The 16,388-nt window shown below is 34.9% G+C and overlaps 1 protein-coding gene and 1 long non-coding RNA gene across 2 annotated transcripts in view; one reads left to right on the top strand and one right to left on the bottom strand.

The window, feature by feature from the left end:
• Positions 1 to 16,388, top strand: part of LOC135216075 (uncharacterized) — a 200,872-nt gene that overhangs the window by 127,697 nt on the left and 56,787 nt on the right. The gene's annotated exons all lie outside the window — the stretch shown is intronic.
• The window catches only part of LOC135216127 (tachykinin-like peptides receptor 99D), a 56,209-nt gene continuing 50,018 nt past the window's right edge, over positions 10,198 to 16,388 (bottom strand). The window contains exons 7-8 of the mRNA XM_064251191.1: positions 14,070 to 14,177; positions 10,198 to 11,777 (exon numbers count right to left, since the gene is read on the bottom strand). Coding sequence (XP_064107261.1) covers positions 11,591 to 11,777; positions 14,070 to 14,177 — 295 coding nt within the window. The 3' untranslated portion in view covers positions 10,198 to 11,590. The remainder of the gene's footprint in view (positions 11,778 to 14,069; positions 14,178 to 16,388) is intronic.

Genomic DNA, 16,388 nt, shown 5'->3' with positions numbered 1-16,388 from the left:
ACACACATATATATATATATATATATATTATATATATATATATTATATAATATATATATATATATATTTTTTTAAAAGAAGAAATTAACTGTGTTAGTGAATTATGTGGTATCAGCTTTTTTGGCTTGGAGACAGAGAGCACCTAGAGATAGCCTTCTTAGAAACGAAGGAATTTGATGAGTGTCGTGGGGGGCCGATGGCTGTTCAAATAGTTGCCATGGGGATCTTAGGGTGTGGCGGATGTATACATCCACTCGAGACACTTAATAGAAAGCACACATTCCTTTGAGATAAGGAGGAAGACGGTTCAGAGGAGATCAGGCACTGGTACAGACCCCATCAAAAAAGATGGGTCCCACGTCATTATTCGAGAAACGGGATTCTCTAAGTTTGACTTTCGAAATGTAGTAGCTGACAATTTGAGATTTTGGGGTGATTACTTAGATCTAATTCAGGAGAGTGGAGTGATAATTTACAGTTCTTTGTGGGTCAGACTTAGTTTTTTAAATATGACTTATTAATCACTTTGTTCCATTTTATGTTCATCTGGTTTGGGAAATAAGTAGCATATTTTTGTATCTATGTGAACTCATTAGCCTAGTTTGACAATGTTCGCAGAGAGAGGCCGGGCGCTACTGACAGGTAAGAGTTGCTACTTGTGTAGTTTTGATGGGGCTGGTGGGGGGGGGGGGGGTGGTTACGAGATTTAAATGACTGTGGTGGGATTCGAACCCACGCCCCCGAAGAGACTGGTGGCTAGTTAGACATATATTTTTTGGTAGGAAAAGGGGTTATAATTATGTCACAGGCAACTTGGGGTTTTTCGTTGCTGATTCAAGAGTTTCGTGTTGAGGCAGTGGCTCTCTCTCTCCGCACCTCAGATAGTTTAGCCGGTTAAGGATTCGTGAAAACTAGTGTTCTGAAGTTATGAGGAAAAAGTTCAATTTTTGACATATTAAAGTGTTTAGTGGGTGTGGTGAATAGGTTACGCATATGTGCGATGCGTGTGCAAGTTTGGGTTCCAGTCATGTGGAGATGTGAGTGTAATTTTAATGTTTGTTTCTTTTTTTTCCCCTTTGTTGTTGTTCTCTTTTTATTGGTGATGAATTTGCTCAAAGTGTATTTTTATTTCGATGTCTCTCGAGATTCGATAGACATTGGAGAGATTTTGTAATAACATGAGCGAGGTTTTTTGGTTACTGTGAGTTACGCCTTGGAGAGAGAAAGAAGCGAGAGTCTGAGTGAGTGTGAGGAAGAGAGAGATTCGTTGCTAAGCGCTTGGAAGTGTGAGAGAGTGGGCTGGTTCGCTGAGCGAAGCGCTTTTCTTTTTTTTATCTCCTCCCTGTCCCTTTTTTTTGGGGGGGGGGGGGGGGGGGGGGGGGGGTGGGGGGGGGGGGGGGGGGGGGGGAAAGAGGTTATTTTCGTGTGACCTTCTCCTGCGAACAGCTGGTTGTGAGATGATTTACTGGGAGTGGTGAATTTTTTTTTTTTTGTTTTTTTTGATTTTTATTGGGGGAAGTTTGCATTAATTTTTCTGGATTGGGTTTTATGTGTATATAAATACATCAATGTTATTGAGGTCGGGAAATCTCATAAAACACAAAAGCTTCCGTTAAGAGAGGAAAATGACTGATGCAAAGGGTGCTGCAGCTATGGTTCATCACGTCACGAACGTTAGCGAGTGTGTGAGCCCGTTTATTTAAACGCAAAAAACATAACGAATGATGTAGAGGCGTTTAGAGAGGTGGAATCTTTGTTAGATTTCAATAAGGTGACCTCTCTCATCGTTGCAGAAGTTTCCAATTTGCAAAATGTACCTGGACTGATCTGCAAGCATTTTTAAAAGCAGCTTATGGCTCAAAGGAACACGGGGATATGGTGAGCGACCTCAGGGGTCTACATAAGATACGGAAGGGCACAAATAGCCTCGTAGAACATAGTTCAAAACTTTTTGACTCAGCGGCAGAATGGGTAGGGAAATAGAAAACATCTAAATGGATTACAAGAGGCAGTGTCTCACATGACAATTTACATAAACTGATCCATTTTTCGATGCTCTTGCACGATGTACCGGATGCAATAATGGATAGTTTTGTTGAAAAGATTGAACCTACTTCAGACGAAGAATTACTTTATGCCCAAATTGATAAACATATGTCTAAATGTCCCACTGTAGATAGTACATTTTTTAATAGGATAGGCCCAAGGAATAGGGTGCAAAGAGACACAGAATTTTCTTTTCCCGGTTTGTGTGCAAAAGTTGAATATAACAAAAGATCGATCGATCAAAGGCAACAGTAGGTGTGCTGTTTCAATTGTAATAAACCAGGGCACCCAAAGAAAATGTGTAGAGCTAAATATTGTGGAATGTGTAAGAGTGCGGATCACTATTGGTAATCTTGTCCATCTCAGATACGGAAAGATGCGAGGCCTACACCTCAAAGCTCTGGAAGTTATAATGTGAGGACTTCCCAGGCAGGTCATTCCAGAGGGCAAAGGGATCGGTGAAATTTTTGGGAAGCCGATCAACAAAAAGGGTACAGGTGATTAGTACGTTCCATTGTGGTCTCGTGGGGGACGCCCCAGAGCCCAGCCCTATAGTTTACGCAACAGTGGAGGACGTTGATATCCCAGTATTTATAGATACTGGCCCCAGCGTGAACTTGATGGATCATAATTTGTATCAATCCATGTTCTCCCATTACCCTTTGAAACCCTCAATGGAGACGATGTGTGATGTGCAAGCCCATAGATTAAATACCCTGGGTTGTGTTCAAATACAGTTTACTCTCGGTGACAGAGTACTAACAGAACCATTTTTGGTAATGAAAGGGATTATGTTGGGCAACAGACTTTTGCTGGGTCATCCTGCATGTAGGAGACACACGATTTTGATCCATGTGGGTGTTAATGGGATAACAGTCGGAATACCTGCTGTTTTTCTTCCATATGAGGACGTGATTAGAACTGAGGATATGGAGATTATTGAAAAAGGGGATATGTTTGGTGATGCTAATGGTGATGATACTTGGGTCATGGGGAGTGGTAATATTAAAACCCACACTGGTGATATGGGAAATGGTTGCGGGGATTCTATTGGAGTTCACGGCGGTAACAATTTTGGTGATGATATTATGGGTGGTGATATTGATACTAATATTGATGTTATTTCTGATACTAACAATGGGGGTGTATGTAATGAGCAAAGGGTGTTAATGTTTATGGCGATGGTGGAAAGGGGAGGTACTAACCACAAATATAAAGGTGTTTTATCGGAGGATATTGTGTTGATGCCTGGTTCAAAGACTATGGTAAAAGTCAAATTGAAGGAAGTGAGAAAACCTACGGATGTGTGTGGTATTAATAAATAGTGAGAAGTTTAGAGGGGTTATTAGCACGGTATCGGGGAACAGTGTATCCAAGAATGGGAATATATGGTTAGAATTACTAAACTGTATTGATACAGTTGGGAAATACCAAAGGAATACATATATATTGGATCTCCAAGATTGGAGTTGTGATAGTGGTTCAGTAGCTATCGCAGAGGGGAAACCTGAGTTTTCAGAAGCAGAAATGCAATGAAGGAAACGAATATTCAGAGAACATTTAGCTAATGCAGATTATAATGAACATGTTGAAGCGATAAGCGAGCTCTTGGCATAAGGTAAATTTGGAGAGTGGCACAAAACCTATTTATATTCCTGCATACTGCATACCTTTCAAAATCAGAGAACAGGTAGAGAAAGAGGTCAATAGATGGGAGGAAGAAGGAATCATTAGACCTAGTGTGTCTCCTTACAACTTTCCCTTGTTAGAGGTGCCTAAGAAGGACGGTTTTGTCCGTGTATACGTCGATTTTAGACGTTTAAATGAAAAGTCAATCCCTGACCGCTATCCAGTTGCATGCACACCAGATCTTTTTGATGAAATTGGGTGACATAATATTTATAGCTCAATTGATTTGGCGTAGGGTTTTTTGCAGGCCCTCTCAGTGAAAGTAGTAAGGAATATACTGCTTTTTCAGTGCCGTTGGGTTTATCGGGCAGTCCGATGACTTTTACCAGGTTGGTAAATACAGTTTTGCACGGGTTATTTGGTAAAATTGTTTTTGTGTAAATGGATGATATATTGGTCACAACAGACACGATCGTGCAACACCTGGATGTGCTTACAGAAGTACTTAGGAGGCTTAGATTAGTGGGATTGAAAATTGAGCTAGCCAAGTGTTCATTCTTGAAAAAGTAAATCACATATATAGGCCATGTCATATCTAAGGAAGGGGTTAGAGTAAATGACGATAAAGTCAAAGTAATAGCGAATTTTCGCACCCCGAGATCAAAGAGATTAAATCATTCCTGGGTATCGCGGGTTTCTTCAGGAGGTTTGTGAAAGGGTTCTCTAATATAGCAGCTCCCTAACTGATGTATTGCAGGGAAGACGTTCAATTTCAATGGAAGGAACCCCAGTCGGAGAGTTTTCAAAAGCTTAAGGATGCATTAATGAATCCCCCTGTTTTGAAGTTTCCAGATTTTAGCAAATCTTTCACATTAGTGACCGATGCCAGCCAGGAGGGTATAGATGCTTGCCTTATGCGAAAGTTTGATGGGAAATTCCATCCCATAGCCTTTTATAGTAAATAAAACGTGTCTATTTGTATTGTAATAAAAACTAAATTTACACTTGTACAACAATTATAGAAATAAAAATAATAGTATTTTATTGTTGGCATACAAAATATTGCATAGATTTGGTAGCTATTGTGATGGTTGTGCTTGCTTTTTAACTATAAGTTTATCAATCTGTGGGACAATTGTAGATAATGCACATCTCATATCATGCTCTACCTTCAAGCGATCTCTTGTTTTTGTTTTTATTTGTAATAAGGCAAAAAACCCGGATTCACACAGGTAAGTAGAAGCAAAAGGTAGAAGGCTTTTAGACCAATCTTCCCAACTCTAGGATATGATACACTTGCTTGTGACCAGAATTCCTGTATAGAATGTTCTTTTAAAAAAATCCTTGATTCTTGAATCAAATTTCATTTCTAGAAATTTATCTTGGTCAGACTCAGGAATAATATCTGGTTCTGCATTAAAAGGGTTTCTCACAAAGGGCAGATCTATTTCTTCAAGATCAGGAAAGTACCTGGAAAATTCTTGGCACAAATTATGAAGGTGACTGATTATTTAATTTTGGAGGCAAGATTCTGGTTCTTCTTCTCTTCCTTCAGCCACTTCACAAAGCTTCTCAAACATAGCAAAATTACCAGAGCTAACTTTCCTAGGCCAGTTCTTCATCTTACTAAATTTACTTGAGTTTCCCTTGAAATGTCTGTGATTTACTCCGATAAGTGCCTTAATTAATAACATTAGACATCAGTGCATATTTTTGCCAATTAGGCCATGGCTTTAAATAGTTATTTCCAAAATACGGTCCATATCCGATGCTTTGGAGAGATTTTATCGACGAAAACCAATTAGACACGGCCCTGAAATGCACGGTAGACGATGTCGAATTTAACATGCAGCATGAAAATCTGCATTTCACTTGTTTTACCTAATCTCAAATTAGCGTTTCATTATGTTAGTATTATATATGTAATCTATCTACTGTATAGAATATCAACTCTGTGAATCTATCCAAGCACTAGAAATGTGTGGAATGATTATTATTGCATATGTCATACACAAGAGGACAAAATATCATAATTATCGTATGTTAAACGAGGCTCCTCCTCCTCTTTATACTCTACCCATTTCAACTGGGAAGAGCAAAGAACAGCCACCATAAGTTCACTGATGATGACGCGACTAACGCCATCTATGTACCGTTTAAATGATGACCAGAGAGTGTCGACTGACTTTGAACTTGATTGTACAATATATACTTGACATATTAATCACTTAAATTTTTCATCTACATAGAATTAAAACTAATCCTGCAAATCATGCCGCTTTTCGAAACTTTGTAACGATTTCATTGCCTCAAATTTTGTATTGAAGCTTGTTTGAAAAAGTTTTTTAAGAGAAATTATGTTTTCCTACAAAGGTGAAAAAAAGATATATTATCCCACTCACTTTCATGAAATCGAAGCTTGTTCATATTGCATAGTAAATCGGTATATATAAATTTATTCATTGTCTCATCCCATTTCCCCTAATCTTCCAATGTTATTTTTGACAATAGCTGGAAGGCATTTCTTTCTTCTTTCTAATTTGCCTTCATTCGACACAATTCTGCCAAATAAATGACTTGTAATAAGAAAGTAGTTATTCCAAAAATATTTGTTCTAATGAGAAGTTAGACATTCAAACTAATTGAAAATGAGGGAGACTGTGCTTATAATTGCTTTATTTAAAAGAAAAACATTTTGAGTTATAAATTTCCCATAGTATTTGCCATTTAACAAATACTGGATCCTGGTACATGTTTGCTATTTTAAAGTTGTAATTGCCAATGTAGGTCACTGCTGGTTGTATCGACAAAATTTTATTGTGGGGGCATGAGTCAGTATTGGCTGTAGAGCTCGTTGGGATACGACCAGAGGTCATATCTCTAGTAGTCATTCTAGATGAACAGGCCTTTATCCGTAGCTATGGGATAAAATTATATTGCTTATTCAAAATCCTTTAAAAGCAATGTCATCACAAGGAGAATTCTTCTTTTTCTGGTTTTATGTTGAATTCATTAACTTATGGAGAGGTAATGCACAACAAACCCAGCACCATTTACTGTGAGTAATTCTGAACTGAACCCAAACTTCTTGTAGATCAGGGAAATTTGGAATCTAATAAAACCGCGACTATTATGTTCGTTCCCTCCCCTCAACTTCACAAAGATAAAATGGACCTTCAGTTTACCAAGAACCTCTAGCCGAACTCTGGTAAACCTTGCTTAGGGCATTTCAAAGATTCAGGTTAATTACTACAAATTCTTTTTTCATTAAAGAAAAAGTGAAAGATAAATAAATTCTCTCAATATTTCTGTTAATTTTCCCTTATTGCTGGAAAAAACAGCTTCTTCAATCATAGAATATTCACTCATCTTTTTATTTTTGGCAGATGAACTTGGCCACTTAGCAGTAGAGGATCTTCCTCTTTGCGGATGGTGTGACTGGTGGGCTGTCTTGGCATTGGAAGCGTTGCAACAATTAGGGTTGCAGAGGTCGTTGAGTGCCAAGTGGCAAAACTTGACCTGGACATTTCTGGCATCATCTACTTTACTATTCTTTGTACAAAGGGTAAGAAAAGCAAGCATCGTCATTCATAAATATATTTTACCATTGTGCCAACCAAAGTTCCTACATCTCAGTTGCTGAATGCCATAATAATTGTACAGCTTCATTTTGGTGGTAAGAAATAATGTTAGTTGACATGAAACACTCAAGTACTTATAAGAACACATGTTGCTTAAATACATGCACACATAACACCATCATACATTAAGACACAAACACCTTCATATCTATCTATCTATCTATCTATCTATCTATCTATCTATCTATCTATCTATCTGTCCATCTTTCTATATATATATATATATATATATATATCATATAGAACTAGATATACAAATATAGATAAAAACCAATTTAAAATAAGCTCAGACGTTTTGAAGTGAGTAGAAAATTAGTAAAATTATGTGCAAGAAAACTTGATTTAAAATAAAATACTAGAAACACCCCATAGTATAAGACATTGTATATTCCATTGGCTTACAAGTAGTTTTTTCTTAGGCATATCAAGTTTTGTTCACAATCGTGAAAGAACACTTTCATTGATCCTTTCATTCTTCACCAGCTCTCTGAGGAAGGAAGATCCTCCAGTGGTTCGTTCCTTTCATCAGTTCGTTGGTTTCACTGATTTCATCGCGTTCTGCAAAAATGTGTGTTCATTACATTGCGGTGGCTTTGTCTGTCAGTCCGCACTCTTCTCTCCGTACTTTTTCTGTCCGCCATCGGATCTTAAAGACAGGTAAGGCTAGACGGCTGCAAATTGACCGGCTGTATAGTATAGTCAATTGACGATAAGTCATGATCGCGCGTCTGGCAATGATATAGGACAGACCACCACCGAGACGTGATTAAAGTTTCATGGGCCGCGGTTCATACAGCATTATACCGAAACCACCGAAATATAGATCTATTTTCGGCGGCCTTGATTATACTCTGTACAGAGATCTTGATTGTGCCGATGACACTTCGGCGCATTTTTTACTTGTTTGTTATTGAAAACTGGATTTCACTCAAATGTCGCCTCACTTCCTTCCTACTGAGAAGAAAAATGAAAATCGTCTCGTTTCTGAGGTTAGTGATGAACTGAATTCTCTCTGCCTTGAATGTTTGTTCGTTTGCCAAATCGTTTCTAGATTCCACACCGTACTTATATTATGAATTTTGCTGTTTAAAAAATATGATTAAAATTTTCAATTTTTGTGCCTTATATGTACTTGGGTATATTATAGACATACTTTTCTCACTTCTTTTTTATCGCTACATTCTTCTTACTCATCGGTGAAATGTAAGGCGACAATGACAGTGGTTTTTGTATCGCCAGACAACATCAGTTCAATCTGTCAATCAATTAAAACACTTTAGAGTCTGTAAAGTATCACTTATTAAACACTTATCTTAATATATATATATATATATATATATATATATATATATATATATATATATATATATATATATATATGTATGTGTGTGTGTGTGTGTGTTTGTGCGTGCGTCATAACACAATGATTATACATAATTAAGCACACTTATACATATATGTATATATATATATATATATATATTATATAATATATATATATGTATATATTGTGTGTGTGTATGTGTGAAGCATTTATAAATAAGTTTCGTTAAAAACTGTAAGGAAATTCTTATAGAAATATATTCATCTCTGCAAGCGTACCTTTTACGTGAAATAGAAAAGAAAAGAGGCGACATTTTTCAACAAAGACTTTTGTTCGATCTTTTCAGGACGAGATCTTTTTTCCATTCTCCCCCTTAAGAGATAAGTATCTCCTCCGAAAGAGAGAGAGAGAGACGAGAGAGAGAGAGAGAGAGAGAGAGAGAGAGAGAGAGAGAGTATGGTTATTCTTTTCACCGAATCTGTTTTTAAATCCTGTTTCAAATACTGCTCATAAAATATAGCTCTCATAAGGATACATTCACTATACCGGCATACATATACGCTCAAATACACACACACACACACGCACGCATATATATATATATATATATATATATATATATATATATATATATATATATATATATATATGTATATATATATATATATGTATATATATATACATATATATATATATATATATATATATATATATATATATATATATATATATGTATATATATATGCGTATATATATATGTAAGTGTTTACATAATAAAAATATGGAATGTTAGTCCATATATATAAAAGATTGCTTGCAGGAATGTGATCAGACTAGAGACGCTAAAGATGACGTATACAATAAGTATGTAGGCTAAGATAACATGCCGTCATCTGTGGTCATTCATTTGTTTTGAAACAGTCCAAGCTCCCTGCTTGAGACAACTACCCCGACCTATAATTCAAACGGCCTACGTGATCTGTAGCGTGTCTCATTTTGATTGTGTGTTCGTATGAAACTATGTCATTTGTATGTATGTTCATATGTTCGAACTACTGTCTGTTCCTTCATAACTTGTAACAGAGATGGTAGACGAGCAGAACAGAGTTAGCTATCGTCATTAGAAGACCTGTACCTCTTTACCTAAGCTTTATCATGTAGAGGAATAGGATTAGCCATCATCATTGGCAGAAGCGATCAAGCTATCTTCATTAGAAGACTTGTACAATCATACCTGATCTTCACCATGTAAAACTTCAGAAGAATATATACATTTTTATACTTCGTGTTTTCTACAAGAACCTCCTCACCATGAGTTTAACACATCATCGTCATAACAAGAAGATAATCCGACTTCGTAAGTGATCTACAAACCCCAAGACACTCCATTGAAGATGGAAGTGCAATACCAACCGACTTAGCGTAAGATTATCGTCAGTCTAACATTACCTCATAGGGCGCGCCTTATCATACAAGGCACAAGCCCTAATATATATATATATATATATATATATATATATATATATATATATATATATATGCATATGCAGATGAAAATGGTAAACAATGATTATTTTATTGTATATATCCAAAAAAAATACTGATATCGACATTTCTCATAAGGAGAAATACCATATGAATCATGCACACCCGAGAAGGACAGGTGTTACAGCGCTCAGGATCAAATGAGTAGAAAGTTTATTAATACAAAATGTTCTCGTCTGATTAATGAAAATACGGAAAAGATTAAAAGGACTAAATCAATACATCAACACGAACTACATTCCTTGCAACAGGCATATGATAAGCGTATCACCACAGGTAATTTTTCTTTGTTCTTGTACAGTCATTTCTCTGCTCTATAAAATCTGTCATTGTCAGAGATGACAACTTGAAGCTATGTATATCTTGAACACAGGCAGCTTAGTCCACGTAGTACACTCGTGCCTGCGACACAACACCAGTGAGCTATTCACTTTTCGCTCTTATGTTAAATTCATTCTTTCACTGATGCGTCCTTTTATTAGAAAGTAGCAAACACGCAAGTCACAGGTATTTTTTTTAAAGCTTTCTAGATGACCACATCTTGTAGACTTTGCTTGCGCTAATCTGAGATTCAACACACACTCGTCCTTGATTGGCAGTGTTGCCATTCCTATGTTCTTGGTAATACCAATTTTTTCATTTTGGATTCTGAGAAAATATGTCCTCTTGTTCAAATATGAATCTCTTAATATGGTTAATAAATATTTGGTGTTTCTTGCCATCCTTGAGCAGTCGTGTGCTAGTTGTAAATAAGAAAGCAGAGTATAAATTATTATTGTCTGTTTAAGTCTATTTAAGTGTTTACATTCCCCCTTTACCTGTTAAGGTAATGAAACTGATTTTAATGATGTCATTCATGAATCGCCGAAAGTGGTAGAAAAATATATACAAGTACTTCGACCTAAAATAATATGAAGTTTTATAAGATTTTTCACAAGTATATGGATTGGAAGCATTAGCACCTAGAGAGAACCCTGCAATATAGTAGGAGAAGACCGAAACTCGGATGATTATTTCTCGGAAAGAATTGAGGTAAAGTCTAGAACACTGATCTTCCTGGGTTAATGAGTCAATTATTTCCTCAATGAACAATACTTCCTTGGAAGCACTTTAACTTTCAGGGACGCATTCCGCTTATGCATAATTCTTTCAGGTTGATTTTGTTTGAAAAAACCTTTACATTCACGTTATAGGCAAAGCCGATCCACAATCTATCTATTTTCACTCCACATAGCACTGGAAACACTACAAAAAGATGATTCTTGTCAGCCATGAAGCACAGGAAGTTACTGAACGATACAGAACGCAACATTGTTCTGTATTCTGGGCAATTTATAACCCAATCGAAATTCTACATTTTTGTGTATTTTCTGGGCGAAATATTATTCAGTTCATGAGTTTGTTTCTACATTTTTGTATCTGCTCTTTGCTGGCACATCTGCGGATGCAGCCGTGAGTGAGATAGCAGTGGAACACACACATGAACCGCTTGGTGATCATTTCCAGATTCTCCAGCCGAGGCCGCTCCGCTTCCGTTCAAACTCGGTCTGCCCCTGGTCGAACTAGTTCTATCCATTGCACTGTGGGTTGATCTGTCAGGCGAGATAAAACCATTCAGTTCAGATGAATTGGTATCAAAATGCATAATCGTACAAAACGTCGAAGGTTCTGCAATATATATGCTTAGTTCACCTCCTTGGCGTGACAAACCAAACCACAGAGGTTTGTCGTACAAGAGCTGGCCATGTATCAAAAAGGATTATTTTCAAGAGTGATTATTTGCAAGCTAATTCTTGGGAATATTCACTTTTTCATATAACACGCTTGTGGGGATTATTCATCAGGACATAACTGAGATAGGATAACTCAAATAAGACTGGTTTGACAATTTTCCTGAGAAATAATTTAATTTAAAGTTAAATCTTATCTGCTGTATCGGTTGTAAGAAATCTTCTGAGATGCAATATACGCGAAAGATCAGACCTAGAGTTAATTGCTATCTATGGTAAATTGTTTGAGAAAATATTCTAGTTTAAGATGAATATTATAAAAGTAACTTACCTGACGAATTCGTTTGAAAATTGTCTTACGTAGGGCAACTTTCCTGGAAGCTGGAATTAGCCTGATCTAAAGAAACTCTTATCAGGACTAAGTTACTTGAGAGGAGACTTAATCTAAAATTAAATGCCATTATAGACAACTTACCTGAGATAAATATGATTCAAAATTAAATCTTGTTTGATGTAACTTATATGAAAGATTTATTTTCCTATAAAGCACATTGTCTGTGATAGCCTACCTGAGAAAAGATCTGATTTCACATTATGTCATATGTCACATAACTTATTTTTAATATTATCTGAAAAATGTTTATAGGACGAAGAGTGGGAAAGAGCAGGAACGACTGAAAATCTATGTAAGTAAAACCAGTATCATGATTTCTGGAAAGTAACCATGAGTGACCTCTGGTTGTGGTGAAGGGGCAACTGTAACATTATTTATGGATTATCACAGAATGTGTCGCTGGAGACGCTCAGGATTCTATGTACAAGACGAACTCATATCGAAGAGGTAAATGGCCGCCCCAGAGTAACAGCAACCTAGATGAAATGAAAAGCATTTGTTTTATCCCTTTTTAACAATATAAGAGCGTTGAAAAGGGAGCAGATATATGACGTTTTATTAGGACATTATCTTCAATACGTATAAGGGACATGGCTGCTTACTGAAAAATGGGCTAAGATCCTGACATTGTGAGACAGCGGAATGCCAAGATTCATGCCTGAAGTCCTCTGAAAAGACCATTTTACAAATGCTGAGGTAAAAGAGCGATTGTACTATGTCTAGCGCATACATTGAGCTTTCAAAGACAGTAGATTTGTGCACGTGATGGAAGGGGAGAGGTTAATTCACTTAGAAAATAAGCGAACAAGATTTAAAATACTATAGCCCTAGTCACCAACAGATCAAAATTGTGACCGATTTTTTACTGATAGATATTCGGAGGATGATAATGAATCATTCAGACCTGTTTTAACATGAAATACAGAACTCACTGGGAGTCTAACCCGGCAATGAAAACCAAATGGAAATGTGCAAGTGAATGATGACCAAATGACCAATGGTATGAGCTTACCGGATTTGAGATATGATATAGGAATGAATCCTTATGTGATGACGTTAATCGAAAGAGTATTTGATTTAGGATAAAACTATCATGGGAATGTATAACTTGATTAAGACTTTTATACAACAAAGTCTTGACAGGTTAAATTTCTGAGAAGATATTCTCTTAATTAAATTGCCTGTGACGTGATATGAAATGAAAATTTATATGGGACAAATTACCTGAAAGAAAAGCTAATCAAAAGATAAATTAATTGGTTATAACTTTCTCCACTACAGAGCAGGACTGCCCTGATGTAAATTATCACCGACGATATCTGTTCCGGAATTAAATTTTCTTTCAGGTAGCTTATCCATTACAGATTTTTTTTTCAATTATCAGATGATTCAACCAAGAGAATATGTCATTTTGTATTAAATATTTTCACAGGAAATTCTTCTTTGGTAAGATTTGATTTTATATAGACTTTGCTGTAAGGTAACTCATGCGTGGTTGGTACTCACTTGAGAAAGTATTTAACAATCTTGATAAGATCAAATCCTCTTTTGGATATGCTCTTCTAGATACCATCTGATTGAAGTTTGATAATATCTAGAGTAACTTACCTGAGAAAAGATTAGCATTGAAATGAAATCTTATTTGAGGTCATTCACTCAAGGAGAGACCCAATTTAAGAGTAGATGTAATCATATCTGGGAAGTCACTTGATTGCACCGCTGATCTACTGTCAAGCTGACTCATATTTGGGCCAAATTACCTGAGGGAAGACCTGGCCGATCCGTTGATGATCGTTGCTTCGGTGCGAGTGTCTGTTCTCGACAGTCTGTTGTCTGAATACAAAGACATTTGGCGTTCTAAAGGAGATCTAGAGGGGAAAAAATGTTCTGTTATAAATACAGTCTAACAGAGAAGAGCGTGATAGGAATTCTCAGTTTTCCTGATCAGCGGACTTTTTAAAATAATATACTTACACACACACACACATATATATTATATATATATATATATATATATATATATATATATATATATATATATATATATATATGAATAACTTTATCACGAAGTATATAAAACGTGAGGCTATGTATAAATAAAGGTCTTTGCACGCAAAAACCATTTATATATATATATATATATATATATATATATATATATATATATATATATATAATATATAATAATGCAAACATTATTATTTTTTCTTTAGAGTAAAACAGAGGCACAGCCCATTTTTCGGGAATACATAACTTTTCCCTTCATCAGGGTCATTTATCTACAGAATGAACGCTATACTGATTGACTATATCTAAATATATTAAACAGCTTTAACTGACAGCAATTTAAATTACATAATGTAAAATAAAAAAAAGGAATATAAAAACCTAATTTAACTACAAATCAAAAGTGACAAAAGAGCAGTGACTAAGTAATAAGTGATTACATAAATAGCAGACACCGACAAATAAAATCGTTGAGCAGATAGATACTTAGGGGAGGGGAAAAAAACGTGCATATTCAAAATGAAAATGGAGATTATAACTTAGTCGTTGCTCTATTTTCAGTTTTAATTTTCATTTAACTTAGGGTTTTCTGTTTCTTTTTTTATATTCTACAATATGTATTATAAAGTGTTGTCAATTATAGATGTTTTAATATTTATAGATATAGTCAATCAGTATAGTTTTCTTTCTGTATCACTTTATATTTTGTATAATTCTATTGATAAGTGACCCTAACGATGGGAAAAGTCATGTATTTCCGAAAACTCTGTTTTACTCTAAAGAAAAAATAATAATGCACTAAAACCACGTCTTCTGGCTATCCTGTTCCTCCTTATATATATATATATATATATATATATATATATATATATATATATATATATATATATATATATATATATATATAAGGAGGAACAGGATAGCCAGAAGACGTGGTTTTTAGTGCATTATTATTTTTTCTTTAGAGTAAAACAGAGTTTTCGGAAATACATGACTTTTCCCAATCGTTAGGGTCACTTATCAATAGAATTATACAAAATATAAAGTGATACAGAAAGAAAACTATACTGATTGACTATATCTATAAATATTAAAACATCATATATATATATATATATATATATATATATATATATATATATATATATATATATATAGTATATATATATATATATATATATATATATATATATATATATATATGTGTGTGTGTGTGTGTGTGTGTGTATCATAAGGTCCACGTAAGAAGCGAGTAAAAAACCAGATTTAGAACAAGCACTTTCTTAGTATAGTCTACATTTTCAAGTTCACACTTGAAAATGTAGAATATACTAGGAAGTAGTTGTTCCCGTTTTTCACTAGCCCTCTTACGTGGATTTTATATTTTCAAGTACATGGACTTTCGTGGTATATTGAATATAATACATATATATATATATATATATATATATATATATATATATATATATACTATATATATATACATATACATATATATATATACATATATATATATATATATATATATATATATATATATATATATATATATATATATACATGCGTGTGTCTATACAACGTGATATTTTTGCAATTAAAAACTATTAACATTCTTCCAAAGAATCATATATTTTCATTTCTATAATGATAAATACTGTAAAGATGATGAGGATATTAGTGATCATAATAAGAAGAAAAATTAAGCAAATGCTGATAAAGGATACGAAGAATAAAAATGGTAAATCAGTTATGATTGCGGTGTAAAAAAATCGCTATAGAGAATCTGTGCGAAAATAACTGTATCGAGAAATGACACTACTAATTAGTTAAAAGCTAACATAAGATAAAAGAAGGCAAAGACCTGAATCGGGAGGAAAATGGTCCTTCTTTCGCCTCTGCACCTGATTAGAAAACTAATGAGCTTTTGCGGCCAAAGTTAATTGCAAAGATCAAAGGGTATTGGTCTCTGCAATATAAGATCGTCTGCGGCCGAAAGGAGAGAAAATGATTGTTGAGAAATCCTTCTTTTTTTTTTTTTTTTTTTTTTTTTTTCTTTTTTTTTTTTTTTTTTT

Source organism: Macrobrachium nipponense, chromosome 6 (genome assembly GCF_015104395.2).
Source record: "Macrobrachium nipponense isolate FS-2020 chromosome 6, ASM1510439v2, whole genome shotgun sequence".
Classification (NCBI taxonomy): domain Eukaryota; kingdom Metazoa; phylum Arthropoda; class Malacostraca; order Decapoda; family Palaemonidae; genus Macrobrachium; species Macrobrachium nipponense.
This window is presented reverse-complemented; position numbering and strand designations above follow the sequence as displayed.